This window comes from Littorina saxatilis, linkage group LG2 (assembly GCF_037325665.1).
Source record: "Littorina saxatilis isolate snail1 linkage group LG2, US_GU_Lsax_2.0, whole genome shotgun sequence".
Lineage (NCBI taxonomy): Eukaryota > Metazoa > Mollusca > Gastropoda > Littorinimorpha > Littorinidae > Littorina > Littorina saxatilis.
The window spans coordinates 77,127,679-77,149,122 of record NC_090246.1 but is presented as its reverse complement, the minus strand read 5'-3'; the positions used below and the strand labels follow the sequence as shown (position 1 = coordinate 77,149,122).

Here is a 21,444-nt window from a genome sequence, read left to right as displayed (position 1 = left end):
TTTAGTCAAGCTGTCGAACTCACAGAATGAAACTGAACGCAATGCAATTTTTCAGCAAGACCGTATACTCGTAGCATCGTCAGTCCACCGCTCGTGACAAAGGCAGTGAAATTGACAAGAAGAGCGGGGTAGTAGTTGCGCTGAGAAGGATAGCACGCTTTTCTGTACCTCTCTTCGTTTTAACTTTCTGAGCGTGTTTTTAATCCAAACATATCATATCTAGTTATATCTATATGTTTTTGGAATCAGGAACCGACAAGGAATAAGATGAAAGTGTTTTTAAATCGATTTCGGAAATTTGATTTTGATAATAATTTTTATATGTTTAATTTTCAGACCTTGTTTTTAATCTGAATATAACATATTTATATGTTTTTGGAATCAGAAAATGATGAAGAATAAGATGAACGTAAATTTGGATCGTTTTATAAAAAAATAATTTTAATTACAATTTTCAGATTTTTAATGACCAAAGTCATTAATTAATTTTTAAGCCACCAAGCTGAAATGCAATACCGAAGTCCGGCCTTCGTCGAAGATTGCTTGGCCAAAATTTCAATCAATTTGATTGAAAAATGAGGGTGTGACAGTGCCGCCTCAACTTTTACAAAAAGCCGGATATGACGTCATCAAAGACATTTATCGAAAAAATGAAAAAAACGTCCGGGGATGTCATACCCAGGAACTCTCATGTCAAATTTCATAAAGATCGGTCCAGTAGTTTACTCTCAATCGCTCTACACACACACACGCACACACACGCACACATACACCACACCCTCGTCTCTTCTTCTTCTTCTCTCCGTTGGGACCGGGTTTATTTGATAAACGTAAGTGGTCCCGCGTTGATGTCACTTGTCGATTCCGGATGTGGTGTGTGCCTCTTGGAATCGGGATGACAATTTTAAAAAAAACCAGCACTGAGAAAGGGCAGGAACTGGATAGGTTGGGAGGCGTTTAAAACTATGTACAGGGGTTGAGGGATTACCCTAGGGGTTGCCCACTGGCGGCTGCAGGGGGCTGCTACCGCGGAGACGTGAGCGGAACGATGCGGCTTGGGGCTGATGTCGTCGTCGTGGGAAGATGGTTCCAGTTGGAGATAGTCCGTGGGAAAAAGGTGTTGCATATGGCTTTATTCCCCCCTCTACGTTAAAACATTTAGTCAAAACTTGACTAAATGTAATGAGGGTGTGACAGTGCCGCCTCAACTTTTACAAAATGCCGGATATGACGTCATCAAAGACATTTATCCAAAAAATGGAAAAAAACGTCTGGGGATATCATACGCAGGAACTCTCATGTAAAATTTCATAAAGATCGGTCCAGCAGTTTACTCTGAATCGCTCTACACACACACACACACACACGCACAGACAGACAGACAGACACACACACACACACACACACATACACTGACCACGACCCTCGTCTCGATTCCCCCTCTATGTTAAAACATTTAGTCAAAACTTGACTAAATGTAAAAACAGAAACAGAAAACACATTGACTTGGATCCGGAAGGCTGCAAACCACTCAAATGGCTCAGTGGGGATGCATCAGAGACCGTAGAGTACACACGGTCTCTGGTAGCACCAACAATGTGTCAGTTTGTCTTGTGTTCTAAGAGCTTTAGCACTGAATGCCTTGCAGCCAACATTGATTAAACTGAATTATAATTCATATTCTTTTGATGAGGAGTTTTGTGTGTTTTGTAGGCCCTACTTGTGTGAATGTTTGCATATCATGTGTACACGGAAGCGTGTGTGCGTGTGCGTTTCTGTGAGATTCTCAAAAGAGAGCACATGTAAACATCTCAGAAACATATCAGAAATTAATTTGCATTCGCCACATTCGCCATGTCTATGATCTGTATGACAAGAAAGGAACTTCAGGGTTTCAGACCCTTGAATCATATGATCGCCCTCCTATCTCTGATATTTGCTAGCTCTTTCAAACTTCATAATGTTACCTGGGACCTAAATGCGAAATAAACCACAAAAACGACTTGGCCGTAGGAGGAGCACACCGGCGGGGCAACACGCAGCCATTGAGCTGATAGAACAGCCGAACGCGTCACACACTGACGAGAAAAGCCGAATGCGTCACACACTGACGAGAAATATAGCTCATAAAAAGCATGCGTCTCGCATGCGAGACGATTTGCCAGGCTTTGCGCGTTGTGTGTTTGAATAATTTGATTTGTTGTGTACCCCATTTTCTACCAAGCGTTGGTTGCTCGGTCGCGACTGCGGTGGTTTAGAGGTCGCGATTTTGTGTTTTGATTCTTATCATATTAATTTGTATTTTTCTTATGGTTTCCTTTGTTTACATATGTTTCAGTCTTTTACCTTCACTTTACATTAAAGAATTTGGTAAAACTACCTGGGGCGTGATAAATGCAAGAATCCGCGAGCCAGGACAGTAAAAGAACTTCGTGGGCCACCAGTTCACCAGTTATGAAGAGGGTCGGCAGTATATTTTTCACTGTGATCAAATAAAAGAGAAAGGCCAGTCACCACGCACATCCTCGGCTCGCATCCAATGTACTTATATAGCAAAGGGAATGCCTGTAATTCACACAGAGCAATCACTTGGTCTTAAACGTGCACAAGACAAAATCTTTCATACTGGGGGAGCGAGCCAGTCTGAAGAGTACTCGGGTCCAGCGCGAGCGTTTTTTATCAGTCTGAATGGTGCGTGTGTGAGCATGTCTGTTTGTTCGTGTGTGTGTATCAGTGTTTGTTTTCTTAAAGTAATGGATAGAAACAGAAAACCATTCTTTACTGGAAGAACAAAACAATATTGTGACCATCGCGGAAAAATTAACAAGTGGCATGAAGTCAGTGAAATCAATACATATAGTCAATCTGTCAAACTCACAGAGAATGACACGAAACCATCTGCATTTTACAACAAGTCGCGTTAGGCGAAATATTAGGGAGATTTAAAAGACAGCACGTTTCGTTTTGCAGCTCGTTTCGTTTGGTGAATGAGTCACCCCGCGAAACGGAACGTGAAACGAGACGGCATAGGCCGCAGACAAGATTTAGATGTATTCACGTTTCGTTTCGGAATGAAGGAAGGGCGATAAATCTTCAAGTGAAATTATCACGTCTGTCCTCGATCAGAATGGAAAAAAACCCCTAGGAGGTGGTCCAGAATCGGGCATACTTTGATTATTTTCAGTCCAAATAAATCACACAGACTTTGTTTATACAAAATCACATACGAAGCCAGAATAAAAATTCGATGCGATGACCTACTTCTGCTTCGCCATTTGCTTTCTCACCATGAAGTTGGATAAATGTACCAGGATCAGCACCCTTCAAAATATTTCAGTTCACAACAGTTATCTACCTCCAATGAACACATTCTCAGCGCTGAAAGACTGTGAAAGGGTTGATGAATCTAGCAATGCATAAAATGGCCAACAAATAAAACTGTTAGTGTGCAAAAATACTCACAAAAGTTGACGAAATATTGTTCGTTTTTTGGGGGTGGAAAACGTGACTGCGTTTTGACGTTCCACGTTCCGTTTCAGTTGACCTTCACCTTTCCAGCGAGAGACCCCCGAAATGATGACGTTTACCACAACTTCAAAACGAAACGTCCCGACGTTTCGTTTTTTAAATCTCCCTATTAACACTGATTTAGTCAAGCTGTCGAACTCACAGAATGAAACTCAGTGAACGCACTGCTTTATTCACCAAGACCACATAATTATACTGTACTAGTTTCGTCAGTCCACTGCTCGTGGCAAAGGCAGTGAAATCGACAAGCCATGCAGAATAGTGCGGTAGTGGTCGCGCTGTGCTGCATTATAGCACGCTTTTCTCCACTGATCTTTACTGGGCTGGGGGTTAGGAAGATTGGAAGGTCATAGTGACATAGTATATTGTTCAAATCCATTCATATTTTACAGATATTATGTAAAGACATCATACTTGACGAAAATGTATCCATTGAAGCCATACAACAATACTAGTCTTGTGTGAATTTATTTTTAATCAAAACTTACCTACATTTTGGACGACGTCTTTCCTGGATTTAGGGTAGGGTTCATAATAATGATACTGTCACCAGCATCCTCGGCCAAAGCAGTCGCAAATTGTTTTGATACCAACTAACACATTTATATGTAAAACGTACCAGTTTGAGTTCGTAATTTGGCTGAGAACTTCTTTTTTTCAGAGGCAAGCGTCTCAGTGAAATGCTCGTGCATCACTCTTCAATGGTATAGTTGAATTTTGACTGAGAAGAGAAAATGCGCCCTTGAATATTTCTTGTTAACATCGATTTTTATGTTCGGCAGGCCCCAAGCTTTCAAAAAATACCCATTTGGTTGAGTCCGCTTTTGGGTGCACGGTCAGCCCTCCGCTGTGACGGAGTAATAGGCTCAGACCTACTATCGAGTCCATGAATTAATGCAGGGCCGGACCAGTACGTTTTTAGGGGGGGGCACGGTGGGGGGGGGGGGGGGGGGCTAAAATGTTGAAGCGGGGGTCCGGGGGCCGCAGAAGGCTCCCGGTGGGGTCGAGGGGCGAATCCCCCGTGAAAGCCCCCCGCAAAAGCTGAAGAAATTTTCACATTTATACATAAAAAATTATCCTATTCTTGCACAAAAAAAGTCATTTAAATAATGAAATAGCACCACCAGAATTTTTTTTGCAATATTATTATTATTAAGCTCTCTCTCTCTCTCTCTCTCTCTCTCTCTCTCTCTCTCTCTCTCTTTTTTGTGGCTAAAGCCCCCAAAGCCCCCCCCCCCCCCCCCCCCCCCTATCTCGTCCGGCCCTGTAAATGTACATTTTGGGGTTCATTTTTTCAGGAGGTGTGAGGCTTTTCAATGTTTTAATGCGTTATAGTCATTAAATTGCTGTCACATAATCCATGGTAATATTGAATATGAAATGGAAGTACCTTGAGAGAAGTTCGATGCATGTGCAGACGACCATTCGAAACCGAAAGTGGGTAGTTACCTCCCCTGATGCACGATTTTACCCACACTTGAAAAAAACCCAGAGTTCTCAAGCAAATTTGGTAAACTGACTTTTAAGAATGGAGAAAAATAATTTTAGTCTCGGGGTTATATCGAATGAGAAAGCTGGTTGTATGAGAAACACAGGCATTCGACTCGTTCGGTTCCCGAGCCACTCCGGCAAATAATGTGATATTTATCTCCCCTGCAGACAGGAAGCTTTGTGAAATTTGTGTCGTTTGTGTAGACGGGGTTGATGGCAACGATGCTGTCTATGAACTAAAACGGCGTGGTGAATTACCTCGGACGATTAACTTTCATTGAATTGACATTCATGGCATATAGCAGTGTTGAAAAGCTATGCTGCACACGTTAGGACGATGCGGTTGACTACTCAGAACCTGTCAGAACACTCCAATTAATTTTCCTGACGGAAGCACGCTTGCTTGTCTTGTCACAGCGCGCAGTCTAACTGACAGCAGGGACCTATGCTGACAGTAATGACACGCTACCCTCATTTCATACAGGGGGGTTGGAGGAGCAGGGAAGTGACAATGTGACATTGAATTAAGTTTCTCGCTCAAAGTTGTCCCATTGACTCGCACAACCACACTGAAGATGCGTTGACAGTGGTATATATTGCGTGGAATGTGAAGGGCGTGGATGTGCCATCGTGGGAATGTCGAAATAGGGTGTTACGCAACAGTTTGCCCGTGTGTAGAATGACTGCACAATTGACTTATGACAACAAAGAAGGGGTGACAGTTCAGATGCCCGGTGAAGCGGTCATGGCAGAAGAAACATCAGGTTCCGTCATTCCTTACATGTGTGTCTTCATAGGTAAGTTTCATGTTGTTGTGAAGAGTTCGGCGCAGTGTTTAAGTGTATGAGCTTATATAGACATAGAGATTTGCAGCCTGGCTGCTGAAACAATCTCAGATGTATTAGAAATAATCTATCGCTCTCGCTCCATGTTGTTAGTCCTGTTTCGCTACTGTTTGTAATGTTTCGTCTGGGCCTGGTTGCTGCGGATAGCACTGGGTGGTAGGCTAGCCCCACAGCCCAGGGGCCTGAAACTTGGCTCTAATGCGAATCACGAAAGGCTGTGGCTATATCCACGGATCCGTGCCTCGAGTCCCGATGCTATATCCACGTGACTGACGTCATCGCACTCAAGGGACGCTACTCTCGCCCAACACTTTCATGCTTTCGGTTCGGCACTTCACTTACATGACTAGGACGTCAGCTATCAAATATCAAAGTCAAAATTCCACTTTCAATCACAAGTTAGACTTCATGAGTGGTATACAGCGTCCAAAGATCGATCAGCAGCAGTTTCCCCTCCTTAATACGAACCGGCTCGTTAGCTAAACTTACATGTTTATTCGGGATTTGCATTTTCCTAGTTTGCGGTGATTTTTGATGCAGTGTGATGCATGTGTCGCTTGCTCAAACGCTTTCTATTTCAAGTGAGTGTTGTCGTTGTCAACTTGTGGACCACTGCCCTGAAGCCTGTCCTTAATTGGACAAAGTCGACTTCGCGTAGCTCACTTCGCGTAGCTCACTTTGCGAAGCTACCGGAACTAGACTTTGTCGAAGTTTTGACGAAGTCCAAGGGAAGGCACTATGGCGGAGAAGAGAGTTATCTTTTCATGTCTTGGCGTCTCAAATCTTGTTAGCCAGAAAGCGCATGCGCGTAGTCTCGACCAGCGCGTGGTGTGCTTCTTTCTGAGTACTTTACGTCACAAATTGTACTTTACGTACTTGATGATGACGTAAGTTAATTGTAATGTGTTCTATTTTGTTTACTGAGCACGGCCGAAACCAGTCGGCGTGAGCGCTGGGATTTCGAGTTTCATTCAACATGTCAATGCATTGCAGTATGAAATAATACAGGTAGGAGGTTAGTTCTTGTATTTCGGGTCAACCAAAGTCGATAAATTCATTCTTCACTACGGTATTGAGTCTGATTTCGTCATCCATCTTGAATCGAAAAGCACTTTTCTTACAAAAACAACAACTTCGTTGCGAGCTACGGCGAAGCTTCGCATGTCAAAACTTGCGAAGCGATGTAGTGGACGAAGTACTTCGCCGTAGCTGCGAGTTTTCGGTATAAAGACTTCACGAAGCTTCGTGTAGTCGACTACGGGCTAAATTAAGGACGGGCTTTAGACTTGAAAGATCACCCCCAGAGACACTGACCACACCATGCGGTGTTCTCTGCTCCAACTTCAAAGCAGAAGTTGTTGCCCTCCATACAGCTGCAGACTTCCTCACCTCTCTTGAGGAAACCCCACCCAAGGTTGTCTTCCTCTCTGACTGCCTGTCCGCACTACAAGTCCTCACAGCCCCTGCAGAACACCTCGTGGAAGAGCTGAAGAAGTCCCTGAACGACTTGTCCCAGAAAGCCTCCGTAGTTCTGCAGTGGATTCCAGCGCACTGCGGCATCGCTGGAAATGAGAAGGCGGATGGTCTGGCCAAAGATGCAGGAAGACAGGAACAACCAGAAACCAGCCTGTCCTTCCGAGAGACCAAAACCCTCATCAAGCATCGCTGGAAGACAGCATTCAAAGAAAGAAACGGAGGCTACAAGCCAGACCAAGACCCCATCCACCGCCTCAGCCGTGCAGAGCAGACTGCCATCTTCCGGCTGCGTACAGGGCACTGCGGCTTTAAAGCGCACCTGAAAAGGATCGGCGTAGCAGAGTCGGCATTGTGCGATTGTGGGGCGGCCGACCAGACAGTAGAACATGTATTGAATACATGCACAAACTTCACTCTGCTGCGGAACCAGATCTGGCCAGAAGGAGCTACACTGGAGACCAAGCTCTGGGGAACGTCAGAAGACCTGAAAGCGACGTTCCAGTTCACGACAGCAGCGGAACTACGACCCTAGACACAACCGTCGAACGCAGAAGAAGAAGAAGAAGAAGAAGACTTGAAAGATCCACTGTGAACGCAGCCATAGTCGATCATCAGTCTCGGCAAAGTGCAAGATATCGTTGAACGTTCTGTTCAGAGTGCGCTTTCGGAGGGCTGCTATCGATCTCGAAGAACGTTTCCAAAAGTTGCACATGAGTGCGCTCCTCAAAGACTTTCAGTTTGGTTTGTAGGTTGTCAAAAGAGTTGAATGTTCCGCCGACACTAATCGTTTCTTCCTCCACCTCCATCTCGACAATATGGCGCCAAGTGTGCCAACGCGAGGCTATAACTAAACTGCCGAGTGATTCCGAGTGATTCCGAGCGGAGATGACGTCAATAACGTGGATATAGCATGGGGACTTCCGACTAGGGGCACGGATCCGTGGATATAGCCACAACCATCACGAAAAGCAGTAGCTTGCCAACACAATCCATTTTATCTTTCACTCCAGGAGCACCAACCAATAGTTGCCTTGTGTAAAGAATTTCCTCAAAATAGATATTTAAGAAGAAGATTAAGTGAGGTATGTTTAAATTTTAACGGGAAATTTACATTTGATTCTGCTTTGCTTTTCCGCAAAGATCTGTACATTATGTCTAGCTCAACAGGTTTCCTTTGAAGATATTTATTTCATCAGAATATGGAGGATGTTTTGATGACTCCAGGTCAGTTCAATCACTTCAGTATTATATTATTACTCATTAGAAAGTTACAAGCATTGGTAAACAGACTAAAAGAATAAACATCAGAGGAAAGTGAAAAGGATGGAATTTGAGGCTATTTTACTAACTTGTGTAATTGTTATCAAATAAAGTTTATACATAGTATTTTTTTTATCTGTTGCAGATGCAAGCTTGAAGGATATGAGCAGCGCAGCATTGGAGTGCATGTGCACCACTCATGACCGAAAGGCAATGATCCAGGAAATCAAGAGCATGTGGACAATACCAGCAAACCCCAATCCTGTTCTCCCGCTCCTCTCCGTCCGGACAGGTTTTGATCTATTTCTCAGGGTCATGAACTTCCCACCGGGGTCGGAAGTCATCATGTCAGCCATGAACATTCCAGATATGGTGCGTATCGTACAGCATCACAAACTCCACATTGTACCTTTGGACATCAGCATCGACACAGCAGCACCCAAAGTGGACCTTCTTCCACAGTTAGTGTCGTCGCGCACCGTCGCTATAGTGATTGCTCATCTCTACGGAAAATGGTCGCCAATGGATGAAATCGTCAGCTTTGCCAAAGAACATGACTTGTATGTTGTGGAAGACTGTGCGGAGTGCTTCTGTGGCTTTGACAGACTGGGTCATCCAGAGACAGACGTGACTTTGTTCAGTTTTGGTGTGATCAAATACTACACCTCGTTTGGTGGTGCCATTGCCAAGATCAAACCTGGGCTGTACGAAAAAATGCTGGCACTTCAAGAGAGTTATTCCATACAGAGCCAAGCCGTCTATCTAAAGAAGATTTTGAAGTATGTGGTCTTGTATCTCGTCTTGAATTCACCGCGTATCAACAAAACTTCCATAGGGCTTTGTCAGATGCTGGGCTACACCGACTACAAGGACAGGGCTGTCAAGGTTAGCAAACAGTCTAGCGAGAAGTTTCTGTGTGAATCTTTGTTCTGTACCACAAATACACTGCAGATACAAAGACAGACTGACAGACACTGACACAAACACTGACACAGGCACACACACACATAAACACACACACACACACATTTACATAATTTATGTTAAGACAAAGTTGAGATTCTGGTTGCAGCCCAGTTTTGTTTTAAATACAAGTATGTTAACACTAACAAGGCCCATTGTATTCATGATTTTAATTTTTATTGACTTTGTAGATCGAATTTCTAGGCCCGTACGTGTCGTTGCCAGACAGCTACTAGTGTAATGTTTATTCTTCGCCCTCCTTTTCATTTAGTTGTCAATGGATCGAAGTGTTGATGTGCTCATATTTTTTACTCAAAGCACAATGAAATGTCAACTTTGGTCTGTTTGAACTTTGATGAATTTGAGAATGTGTGTAATTTGAAGTATGATTGAAACTGGAAGGCTTGTGCCAGTTTTCTTCATTTTTGACTCGGCTTATGAAACCAAAAAATTAAATTATTTCTTTGGTGGTTGTGTTAAAAACAAAATTGAGACAAAATTGAATACACAGAGAGCTAAAACAGCTCCATAATGTACTGCTTTCTTACTCATAGTCATACCGTTGAAGATCAAAGGCTGAGTCACCAGGTAATTTTGTTGTGTGATTTATTATACCTGCAGGGTTCATAGGAAGCCATGTTCATTTAAGTAATATTGACGTCTACACTGGTAGTCAAGTACAGCTAAATGGGATAGCGTCACTGAGTGGCTTTTAGGTCAGAAGTGTTTGCATTTCATGCTGATATAAAACTACAGGGTTCCATGTAAATTATGCCTCTCATGACATTGTGAAATGTCTTGACTGTGATTGTACCAAGTCATCGCTTGTTGTTTTTACAACATGTTATACACATTTTATACATATTGTCTTATTATTAGTATTTATAGGTACACGTATAAAAAAGTAAGTTTCAGCAAAGTACATATTCTACTATATTTATAGGCACCCTAGTGTTAGGGGGAAGAATTTACCCGATGCTCCCCAGCATGTCGTAAGAGGCGACTAACGGATTCTGTTTCTCCTTTTACCCTTGTTTCTTGTATAGAATATAGTCAATGTTTGTAAAGATTTTAGTCAAGCAGTATGTAAGAAATGTTAAGTCTTTTGTACTGGAAACTTGCATTCTCCCAGTACGGTGCAAGCCCCTGGAGCAATTTTTTCATTAGTGCTTTTGTGAACAAGAAACAATTAACAAGTGGCTCTATCCCATCCCCCCCCCCCCCCCCTTTCCCCGTCGCGATATAACCTTGAACTTAGCAAATCAATCTAATAAGATATGAGTCAATGAGATTGTATGACTATGAGAGCTGGTTAATACAGTTACTGTTTTAGAAGCCAAAGTTTATTTAAGATTGAACCAGTAATGACACTGTGCTTGCATAATTTTCTAACCATCTTTGTAGATTAGTGTGCGCCTCGGCAGATTTTATTATGATCAAGATCTGCAGATTTGTTTAAATTTTCATCAAACATGAGATTTGTTACTGGGCACTATTTCATAGATGAATTTCTTTGATAGATATAGATATTTCAATTATGACTTGATATTATAATTACATATTCTTACGCCGAATCACATGATTTGCATTGACCCACTTCGATGCTTAGGTTATGATAAAAGCTACCCCGTCTAGGTATAAGGGGAGCAACCCCAACTAAAAAAGTGACTGCACCAGCATGACTGGCACCCTGGGTTACGTCCCATGCAGCACACTACGTCATCAATGGTGCTGGTCACGTGATACCCCTCCAATCGACTACTATCACTCAAGGGTGACGGTTGTGTTTGCTTTTGCTCTGGCTTGTTTTGTGTCTACGGCACCCACTGGCCTCGGCCCCCGTCTACTTCTTGCTGGCTTGCAGCTGGTGAGATCGTTCATATTTTCTTGTATGTTTTATTGCTTCTGCTGTGAATTTCACATGTCCGTTGGACTCTGAAGTTTTCAGCAGTTGTTTGGCTTCCTCACGGTCGCCATTTGCATTAGCACGTTGTCTGGCTTCTGTTGTTTTAGTCCGTGTTCGGTCTATTAACGCTGTTGTAGCTTGCTTTGTAGCTGCCGTCGGTAGCTTTTACGCATGTGCTTTTCTATTGCTTGCTTACTTCTGAAATGTTTGTGTCTGTACGGACTTGATTATTTTCAGACTTGTGGCTTCCTCCTTGGTCGCCATGTTTAGTTATAGCATGTTGTTGTTATGTTGATTTTTTCGTCCGTACTCGGACGCTTAACTCTTCGTATAGCTAGTTGTTTAGCTGCCTTTGGTAGCTCCTAACTGGTTTTAGCTGCCCTCTTTGCTGGCTTCTGAAAGGTTGGCGTCCGTTCGGACTTTGCTAGTTTCAGTTGTTTGTTTATTTTTCTCTCGGTGCTTACATGGCCGTTAATGAGAATTAGAGGGAGCTAAGGCCGAGGGTTAGGGCTTGGGCCCTGCTAAGCTCTATCCCTCAGCAGCCTCTTCTTTTGAAGAACTCCGTTGTTGTTCATGTTGGCACAATTTTAGGCAATTTTTACGTTGTTCTGTGCCGTTTTTCTGTTACGGACGATTGGCCGTCTGGCTCTCAGCCGTCCGTCTTGGCCTCTAAGGCTGTCGTTTTACGTCTGTTTCGGCTCCAGAGTCTAGGGCTCTGGGGTCTGCCCTTATCTTTTGCTTATTTCCAGAAATGGATTCCCTCGTTCGCGAGGTTTGCCGCGGCGGACTTCGTCGTCAGCTCTGCCCCCCGCCTGGGGGTTAGGCGACGTTCTCTCCTTCAGACGCTGGGTCTTCTCCGGACCAGGCTGCTGTCCACCGTGATGTTTCTGGACGGTCCCGTGGGGATCTTCTTCTCCTCTTCCTGGCCGGCATTTGTTGCCTTCCGCTGGCGGTAGCGCAACAGTGCATGTCCCTCCGGGGATCCGGCCACAACAAGGTTGGTGTCTGCAGCAGCCGTTTACGGCAGTTGCACTTCCGGTTTCCGGAATCGGATGTTCTCCTGCTAGTGAGCGACTTGCGTTCACGTCGGGTCAGAACCTCTCCGTACTCCAGCAGTCGGTTCCGACAGCTGGGCTTCCTGCTTTCGCAGGAAGTAGGGGTTCACCGTCTAGTGAGCGACTTGCGTTCACGTCCGGACCGAACCCCGCCTTACACCAGCAGTTGTACGCGACAGCTGGGCTTCCGGCTACGGCCGGAAGCAGTGGTTCTTCCGCTCGTGCGCAGCTTGCTGTCACGTCCGGTGCGTCCCACATCTTACCACAGCAGTCAGTTCCGGCAGCTGTTCTTCCGGCTCTGGCCGGAAGCAGTGGTTCTTCCGCTCGTGCGCAGCCTGCTGCCACGTCCGGTGCGTCCCACATCTTACGTCAGCAGTCGTCAGCGACAGCTGCTTCCGGCTCAGGCCGGAAGTAAAAGGCTCACTGGCTAGTGTTCGGACTACGTTCACGTCCGGTTTGAGCCTTGCCTTATGTCAGCAGTCGTCCGCGGCAGCTGCGCTTCCGGTTCCGGCCGGAATTGTAGGTTCACCGGTAGTGCACAGGCTGCTGTCACGTCCGGTTTGGGCCTTACCCTACGTCAGCAGTCGTCAGCGTCAGCTGGGCTTCCGGTTCCGGCCGGAAGTGTAGGTTCACTGGTTAGTGCTCAGGTTGCTGTCACTTCTGGTTCGAGCCTTTACCTACTTCAGCAGTCGTCCGCGACGGCGCCGCTTCCGGTTACGGCCGGGAGCGTAGGTTCACTGGTTAGTGTACAGATTGCTGTCACGTCCGGTTTCGAGCCTTGCCCTACGGCAGCAGTCGTACGCGACGGCTGTGCTTCCAGTTCCGGCTGGAAGTATTGGTTCACTGGTTAGTGCACAGGCTACTGGCACGTTCAGTTCGAACCTTGCCTTACGGCGGTGGTCGTACGCGACCTCTACGCTTCTGGCTGCGGACGGAAGCGTGAGCTCACCGGTTAGTGCACAGGCTGCTGTCACTTCTGGTTCGAGCTTGCCCTACTTCAGCAGTCGTCCGCGACAGCTGTGCGTCTGGTTCCGGCTGGAAGCGTAGGTTCACTGGTTAGTGCACAGACTACGGTCACGTTCGGTTTGAACCTTGCCTTATGTCGGCGATCGTACGCGACCTCTGCGCTTCTGGCTCCGGCCGGAAGTGGGGGCTCACTGGATAGTGGACCTGCTATGGTCCCATCTGGTTTGAGTCTGGTTTTTTCGTCAGCAGTGCCCTTTGGGCTTGCAGGCTCCCTGCCTCAGGCGGATTAGCAGCTACCACACACTTCGGTAGTGGGTTCTGCCGTTCTTCTCACTTCCTGTGCCTTTGGTCTTCGACGCCTCTCATCCTCCTCTTAGTCAGGGGTGAAGTTTGGCCGTTGACTTGCAGGAAAGGGGCTTCAGGCTCCGGCCTTCCCAGCTTCGGGACATTAGCGGCTTAGAGGAAGTTGCCTTTGCCCAAGATGTCCCGGAATTTGCTGTCGTCTTTTGCCCCTCGGCGTGCACCTTTGCCGGTCACGCCGGAACTTCTTCTTTGGGGAACGTTTCGAGTCCCCTGCTCTCTGAGCAGACTCTCTTCCCCTCTGAGGAAGTGGGCAGACAGCTTTTGGAACTTGCTTCCATTTTGGAGACACTCCTTTACGGAGTCCTTGGCGCCCTTTACACTCAGTAAAGAGCAGGACGCAGGGGATGCTTTCTCCACCTTTGCTAGGGCGAATTTAGAACAGAGAAGGCCTTCCTCTCTGCACAATGCCCATACGGTCATGTTCAGACGGGACTTGTTCCTCGCCCATTCCTAGTCTGTGAGGAATCAATGAGAGACACCCTTAGTTCTTCACCCTTGGTGGATGGGTCTCTCTTCGGCCTCCTGGCCTCTAAGGCCTCCTGGCCTTCAAGTCCTCCTGGCCTCCTGGCCTCTGAAGCCTCCTGGCCTCTAAGGCCTCCTGGCCCCCAAGGCCTCCTGGCCTCTAAGGCCTCCAAGGCCTCCTGGTCTCCAAGGCCTCCTGACCTCTAAGGCCTCCTGGCCTCTAAGGTCTCCTGGCTTCCTAGGCCTCCGGGCCTCTTAGGCCTCCAAGGCCTCCGGGTCTCCAAGGCCTCCTGGCCTCCAAGGCCTCCTGGCCTTTAAGGACTCCTGGCCTCTAAGGTCTCCTGGCTTCCAAGGCCTCCTGGCCTCCAAGGCCTCCTGGTCTCCAAGGCCTCCTGGCCTCCAAGGCCTCCTGGCCTCTAAGGCCTCCTGGCCTCTAAGGCCTCCTGGCCTCTAAGGTCTCCTGGCTTCCAAGGCCTCCTGGCCTCTAAGGCCTCCTGGCCTCCAAGGCCTCCTGGCCTCCAAGGCCCCCTGGCCTCCAAGGCCTCCGGGCCTCTAAGGTCTCCTGGCTTCCAAGGCCTCCCTGGCCTCCTGGCCTCCAAGGAAATAAAGATTTGTAGGGACCTTCAGGTCTCTTCTTTTGCTCTTCAAGCTTTGAAGCAGCAAAACGGGCTCTACCTAAGCAGACTCAGCTTGTTCAGGCTAAGTCCTCAGCTCAGGTTTATCCGGAGGGGTTCTTCCTTTCACAGACGTCTTAGTCGGTGTTTTTAGGGAACAACAGCCGGCATTAGGGCTTCCGGGTTTTTTAGCCTCGGCTGGTGCAACAGCCATTTCATCCGTTGGTGGTGTTGGTTGTTGTTTGCTCTTTTGGACTCGGTCCTAATGGGTCTTTCGCCGGTTTTGACTCTGTCTTTCTCTAGCGATCGGACTTGTTCTGGTGTTTCGTCCAAACTTAAGGTTTACTTGAGTTGGCCTCGGAAGTTACATTCAGATTTTACTGAGTTTGCATTGGTTTTAGCAATGCATGGTGAGGGGTCATTCTTGTGGCCTATCACTTTTCTCAGCTTTATTGGCTAACCCTCCCCTTTCGGTAGAGGTCTAGTTAATTTCCTGGTTTCTTGGTGCGGGCTTTCAGCCCAGCATCTTTGAGGGCAGGTCTACGGGCGTTACGGCTCTCAGCCTTAGCCCGTGTAATAGTCTCCTGCCTGGCATGGGCGACTACGGTCTCCGTGTCTCTAGAATTTGTGTCTTCCTCTTCTCCCTCATCCTGCCATGAGGCGAGTCGGGTCGACTTCCGGTGGGGTTGGGTTGCCTGTTACGGTCACCCCTCTACCACTTGCAACTATTACGGACTCTTGCCTTTTGTGTTCCGTGTCTGATTCTCGGTTCTGAGGTATCAGACGTGTTTGGTTTTTCAGCCAGACTCAGGAATTTTCTGGGCTCGGTCGGCCGCGATATTTACTTCGGGCTCTTCTTCTTAAGGCTGGTTAGCTTCACGGTTTTCTGTTTTTCCTTTCCAGTCTCGTTTCTGTTTTGGGTTTTTGATTTTCTTTCATTTACCTACAAGCAGACTGCTTTGTGAACACTCTGACTTTAGTCATTTCGGTTAGAGTCACCGGTCACATCAGGCTTTGGCCACCGCGATCTCCGCCCTGCTGGCGGCTTACACTTTTCGTAGGCCGCTTCTTCCTCTGTTTACCTCCCTCTATGCTTCTGCATGGACTGGTAGTGGACTTCTGGTGACCGTCTCTTCTGAGATTTTTTCTTTGAGTTTGACTCTGGTTTTTTGTACCCAGACGTCTCTCTCTCTTTCTCGGAAACAGGTCACTCCTCTCTGGAGCTGACCGTTATCTCTCCGGCCTTTCGGGCCTCTCTCCATGCCAAGGCTTTTAACTTTGGCATGATTGTTTTACGGTCCTGGGGAAGGTTGGTGCTTTTCATTTATGATCGGTCAACCTTACGCTTAGTCGTTTCCAGGGTTTTTGGCATTTCCTTCCAAGAGTAAGGGGGGGGGGGGGCAGCTTGTCTGTCCCTCTACTCGGCTCGGGTTATTCAAGACTTGAGCCCCTTTCTGGGCTGTTTTTTATGGTTCAGGAGATGGGAAGAAGTGCTGAGCACAGCTTACGGGCTCTCTGATGCTTGGCGTAGCTATCGGCTATCTTTCCCCCAGGCTCAGCCCGAGCTCTTTTTCCAGGGCCTGGGCCTCCTCCTCGGCCGTTTTACGGTCTGGGAGGTTGGATGATGTCCTGCACACAGCTTACTGGTGCTCGGCTTTTGTCTTTATCAGTTTCATAGGGAGACATTGCTGCCTTCTGGCAGTATGGATCTATCTGTAACGATGGATCTAGGTCCCTTCCTGCTTTGGTGGCAACGGGACAATGCCTCTCCAGAATTTAAGAGTGAGTTTGATCTTCTTTGATCTTACCCACCGCCTGGTTGAAGTTATCTGCAAATCATGTGATTCGGCGTAAGAATATGTAATTATAATCGAAAATTTTTATCTAAATTTTGATTTGATTAATATACTTACCCGAATCACATAAGTAATTCCCTCCCGCCTGCCCCGCTCGATCTTTTTGATATTCTATTAGTCGATTGAAGGGGTATCACGTGACCAGCACCATTGATGACGTAGTGTGCTGCATGGGACGTAACCCAGGGTGCCAGTCATGCTGGTGCAGTCACTTTTTTAGTTGGGGTTGCTCCCCTTATACCTAGACGGGGTAGCTTTTATCATAACCTAAGCATCGAAGTGGGTCAATGCAAATCATGTGATTCGGGTAAGTATATTAATCAAATCAAAATTTAGATAAAAATTTTCGATTTTAGATCCTGAGGCTTTTAACTTCCAGGAACAGATCATCTTGTGAAAGCTATGTGCACATACATTTTGCTGTTTTATTCTCGAAATTATATAACTTTTAGATCCTGATGTTTTCAACTTCCAGGAACAGATCATCCAGTGAAAGCAATGTACACATGTATTTTGCTGTTTTACTGTGAAAATCAATTGTTACAACATTGATTAATTCTCAGCTTCTCTGTGTTTTTATGCCAGTTGCTGCGTGGATTTCCTGACCGCCTGGTGGAGAGGATACGGGAGCAGCCAAGCGGAGCCCTCCTGGCGACCATGCTGAAGCGACAAAAGTTATTTTCTCCTGCTGACTTCTACCTGCAGCGAGTGAAAGGAGACTATGTGGCGTCAAGGCTGCCCCGAACTTTGGAAGTGGTGGGCAGTAAAGCGCCCATCAACAATTACTGGCTGTTTCCTGTTGTCGTTGTGAGTGCTGATAATTTCGTCTTTTGTAGATGTGAATTTGTGATAGCTTTTTTGTTTTGAGTTTTTTTGTATGGGCAACATCTGTAGGAATAATAGAAGAGCGTTTTTCAGAATCAGGCTTTTTCTGGCGGGACAAGCAATACGCTATTGAGAACCTTCTCCCAAATGTCGAAGGTTCCGTATACTAACATGCCATTGGCGCAGAAAATCTGAAAATGACCCATATGAAATCCTTCCGTAGAGTCAAAGGATGCATTGAGATAAATAACACTGAGCCACCTTCCGCGTCCAACATGATATAGTGGCACATTCTAAGCTCAGAGTGCACCATATTGCACCATTAAGCTTCTGTGAACAAAATATTTCCAGGAGGGCATGCCCCCAGACCCCTTCAGACTGCGTGGCGCTTCGTGCACCCGACTATGTCCCATCAGAATTTGGTTGAGGGGCTCAGATGACCCATAGTCTCTTTCTCCCCTGCTAAACCCTGTATTAGTGAACAGTGCGCTGCTTGAGTCTGCAATGTTTTTGGAGATGTTTCACAATAAAATTTCATGAAAGCAGCTGCACTTCAAGTGCTTTATTGCCACTGTATACGGGCAGGTAGTGTTAAAGAGCAGGGTAAACTTTTTTGATGTACTTTTTTGGATGTGTCACATTTCTGTGAATCACTGGAGTGTGGGAGTAAATGGCCATTGCTTTGTTTGTTCTATGTGAGTGAGTCAACATGTAAAGCTGTTTGGTGGTTTTATGGTATTTCGCACCGTCATATCACAATGAGATATTGTACTAGGAACCCCAGAGGATGCTGAATAGTATATTGTCATTCTCTGTATTTTTTGTCTCTTTCCTTTATTTTCCAATCTTAACTAACTCATCTTATTCTTCCTATGCATCCCAGTGAAGTCAAAATAATGAATAATTAAGTGCCTTTTCTTATGCTTACCAGGAAAACCCCGACAACCTGGTGTATCTGCTGAATGCACTGGGGGTGGACGCCTACCGTGGGGCCACACAGCTCAACATTGTGGAGCCACTAAACGGCAGTCCAGAACCACTCGTCCAACAAAAACAACAACATGAGAGACGTGCTGTGGACATAACCTCAGACTCACAGGAATCTCAAGATTCTGATCTGAGCGGTTCCTCCTCGGACAATGTGCCAGCTGTGAACAAGCAGTACCCCCACGAGGCCAAGTATCTGGTGGACCATGTGGTGTACCTGCCTGTGAGCAAGCTGGTGCCGTTTCATGTGCTGAACCGCATGCTGAGAGCCATCCGTACAGCCGTGACCTTGGACAATTCTCAAGGAGAGGAGAAGGTCAAGATGATTCTGCCGTCCAAGCTGTAATACAAACTTGGCAAGCCCGAGGCTCAGAACCTCAGCTTGTCTTAAATTTTGACCATGAATGGTACGAACTGTATAACTAAAAATATGTCTGGATTGTTGGTAGAATTTGTCTTCAGCAAGTTTGAGGAAACTGTCATAAAAGTTTCAAGAGTTCTCCAAAGTTTATAAAGCAGTCCTTGATGTCTCTGTTAAAATTGTTTTGGCCAGCAAATGACGGCAAAGTTTTCTGCAATTTGAACGAAGTTTCGGCCCACTGCCAGCACCAAACGACATCCCTGGTGTATAGACTTGTACATACGAACACGCTCTTGTGCCTTTGATATCATGTCTGACCTCTCGCTCTGCAGTGCTGGTCAAATCAACCCTCACTCTGTTCTTCACTTCTTGGTAAAAGGGTGCTCACAGATTCGTTGTTACAGTATTGGCATGGTTTTCTCCACATCCACAGTTTGTTGAGAAAGTGGAATTTGAGACAAGAAGACTCATTTGTTGTTAAAAAAATTATGGAATTGAAATAAATGAAAACGACTTACTGGTGCATGTCTTTCCACACAGAAGAGCTAGGATCCCAGTTTGATGTTTCACGAACTTTGTGCAAACTGCTGTTTTTGACATTTGTTACAGTGCCTAAAGATGCATGTGTTATTATACACAGGGGAGCAGAGAGAGAAAGAGAGGTGAAGATTTTGTGTACCATCTCAGTTAAAGTTGGTTTCATAAGACATGGAGCTAAGTCTGTAATATATGGAGCTAATTCTAATTTAATGAGAAATGCAGTTTCTGTGATCTTGCTTTTGTAATCAGATAGCGCTCACCTTTAGACTATGTGCATATGTTTAATGTTTTGTCATGCTCTCATTTGTGTTGTGTGAAATGTGTAAGTGTGTTAGTGTTACATGTACTTGTTTATGGGGGTGCACAAGAGAGAGAGAGAGAGAGAGAGAGAGAGAGAGAGAGAGAGAGAGAGAGAGAGAGAGAGAGAGAGAGAGAGAGAGAGAGAGAGAGAGAGAGAGAGAGAGAGAGAGAGAGAGAGAGAGAGAGAGAGAGAGAGAGAGAGAGAGAGAGAGAGAGAGAGAGAGAGAGATGTTCAGTCATTTTTAAATACAACAGTACTTTATCAGTTTTTTCATTCCTGTATGCTAATCAGCTTTTGAGATCATTGACCTAAACAGATGGGATATTAGGCATGTGCATACTTTAATATTTGGTACATTACAGTACCATTGTGCAGTAAAGTTCACAAAAGAAGAAAAGATAACTGATTGGTGTTCGACCTTTTTGTTTTACTTGTGTACAAATACAGTGGAGTCCAGCTATAACGAACCTGGTATAACGAAATCCCTCTTTTAACAAACTGCCATCGATTTCCCGGCAGACAGCCTTCTATTTCTTACTTGTTACTTTCCGGCTAGATCGAACCTTTTGAACTCATTTGCATAACGAACCCCTCTTTTAACAAACACGTTTTCATCGCCCCAGAGCTGTTTTGTCTCTAAAAGTCACAAGACTACAACGAACTGATGTGAATAATTGTCTCCAAAGACAAAAATGCACAAACACAAGTGCACATCGCGTGATGAGCGAACTCTGAACAAACTAACAGCGGGAGGTGCACGGAACAGATCGAACCAAAACCGAAAGTTGTGGTGACATGACATTTTGCGATGTACGTCAGCGAAGCTCGTGCACATGTGGTCTGTCTTGCTAAAAACAATGGCTGACGAACATGGTTTCGAAATCTGGAACTGCTTTTTGTTTTCTCCGATCCGTGACCGAGTGACGCGATATAGAACCACGCGTTCGTTTGAATCAATACTCTCCTCAGGCAGTGAAGTCTCCTAAATTGCTCAACACTGTGGACAGTCTGGAGTGCAGTTATGTCCCGTGAATGAGCGAGTCAAAGTTTTATCGTGAAAACACGCTTTTCATGCACCTCCCGCTGTTAGTTTGCCTCTCTCTATGGATTATGTTATGAAGCTGTTAAAAACATGCAGAGATTGTACTCTCCAAGGAAAGATCGATGGGACGATCATTTGAAGGTGATGGGGAAAACTTGTCTTGAGGCCATTTAGGGTTGAAAACTCTACAGCGAATTACTGATATAACGAACTAAAATGTTATCTCCCTTGAGATTCGTTGTACCCGGACTCCACTGAACACAACTGACGATTACAGAAATGTCCATGGTCACACATACATACATACAAAGAACATCAACAAAGATGATGGATCAAACTGATGAAAAGCTGTTTCTTTGTTTACATTTTTCTGAGACAAATGAACCAATGGCATGAAGAGAGTACAGGAAATTAATTTGGCTTGTCTAAGATCAAACAGGCCTCTAGAGCTGCTCTCAGGTGAACAGCACAATGAATCAATACGATGTCAGATATCAACATTTCCTGTAACTACTTACAGACATCTAGGGCACTGTGTGGTTGCTAATCAGTGCCAAGCTCTTAATATAATATGTATATTGCTGTCTGTATGTTGATCAATTC

The 21,444-nt window shown here is 45.6% G+C and overlaps 1 protein-coding gene across 1 annotated transcript; it reads left to right on the top strand.

Annotated features, from left to right (window-relative positions):
- Positions 1–5,193: 5,193 nt before the first annotated feature.
- On the top strand, positions 5,194–20,640 carry LOC138959767 (uncharacterized). The gene is made up of 4 exons (XM_070331375.1): positions 5,194–5,816; positions 8,746–9,485; positions 17,371–17,592; positions 18,542–20,640. Exons 1-4 carry the CDS (start codon positions 5,699–5,701, stop codon positions 18,941–18,943), a joined length of 1,482 nt encoding a protein of 493 aa, XP_070187476.1. The 5' UTR covers positions 5,194–5,698; the 3' UTR covers positions 18,944–20,640.
- Positions 20,641–21,444: the final 804 nt, after the last annotated feature.

What these genes read in the sequence shown, in the direction of transcription:
- LOC138959767 (XM_070331375.1), top strand. Translation starts at nt 5,699, where the DNA reads ATGACTGCACAATTGACTTATGACAACAAAGAAGGGGTGACAGTTCAG. An exon ending in TTACATGTGTGTCTTCATAG is followed by an intron (nt 5,817 to 8,745) that starts GTAAGTTTCATG and finishes TATCTGTTGCAG; the next exon opens with ATGCAAGCTTGAAGGATATG. An exon ending in ACAAGGACAGGGCTGTCAAG is followed by an intron (nt 9,486 to 17,370) that starts GTTAGCAAACAG and finishes TTTTTATGCCAG; the next exon opens with TTGCTGCGTGGATTTCCTGA.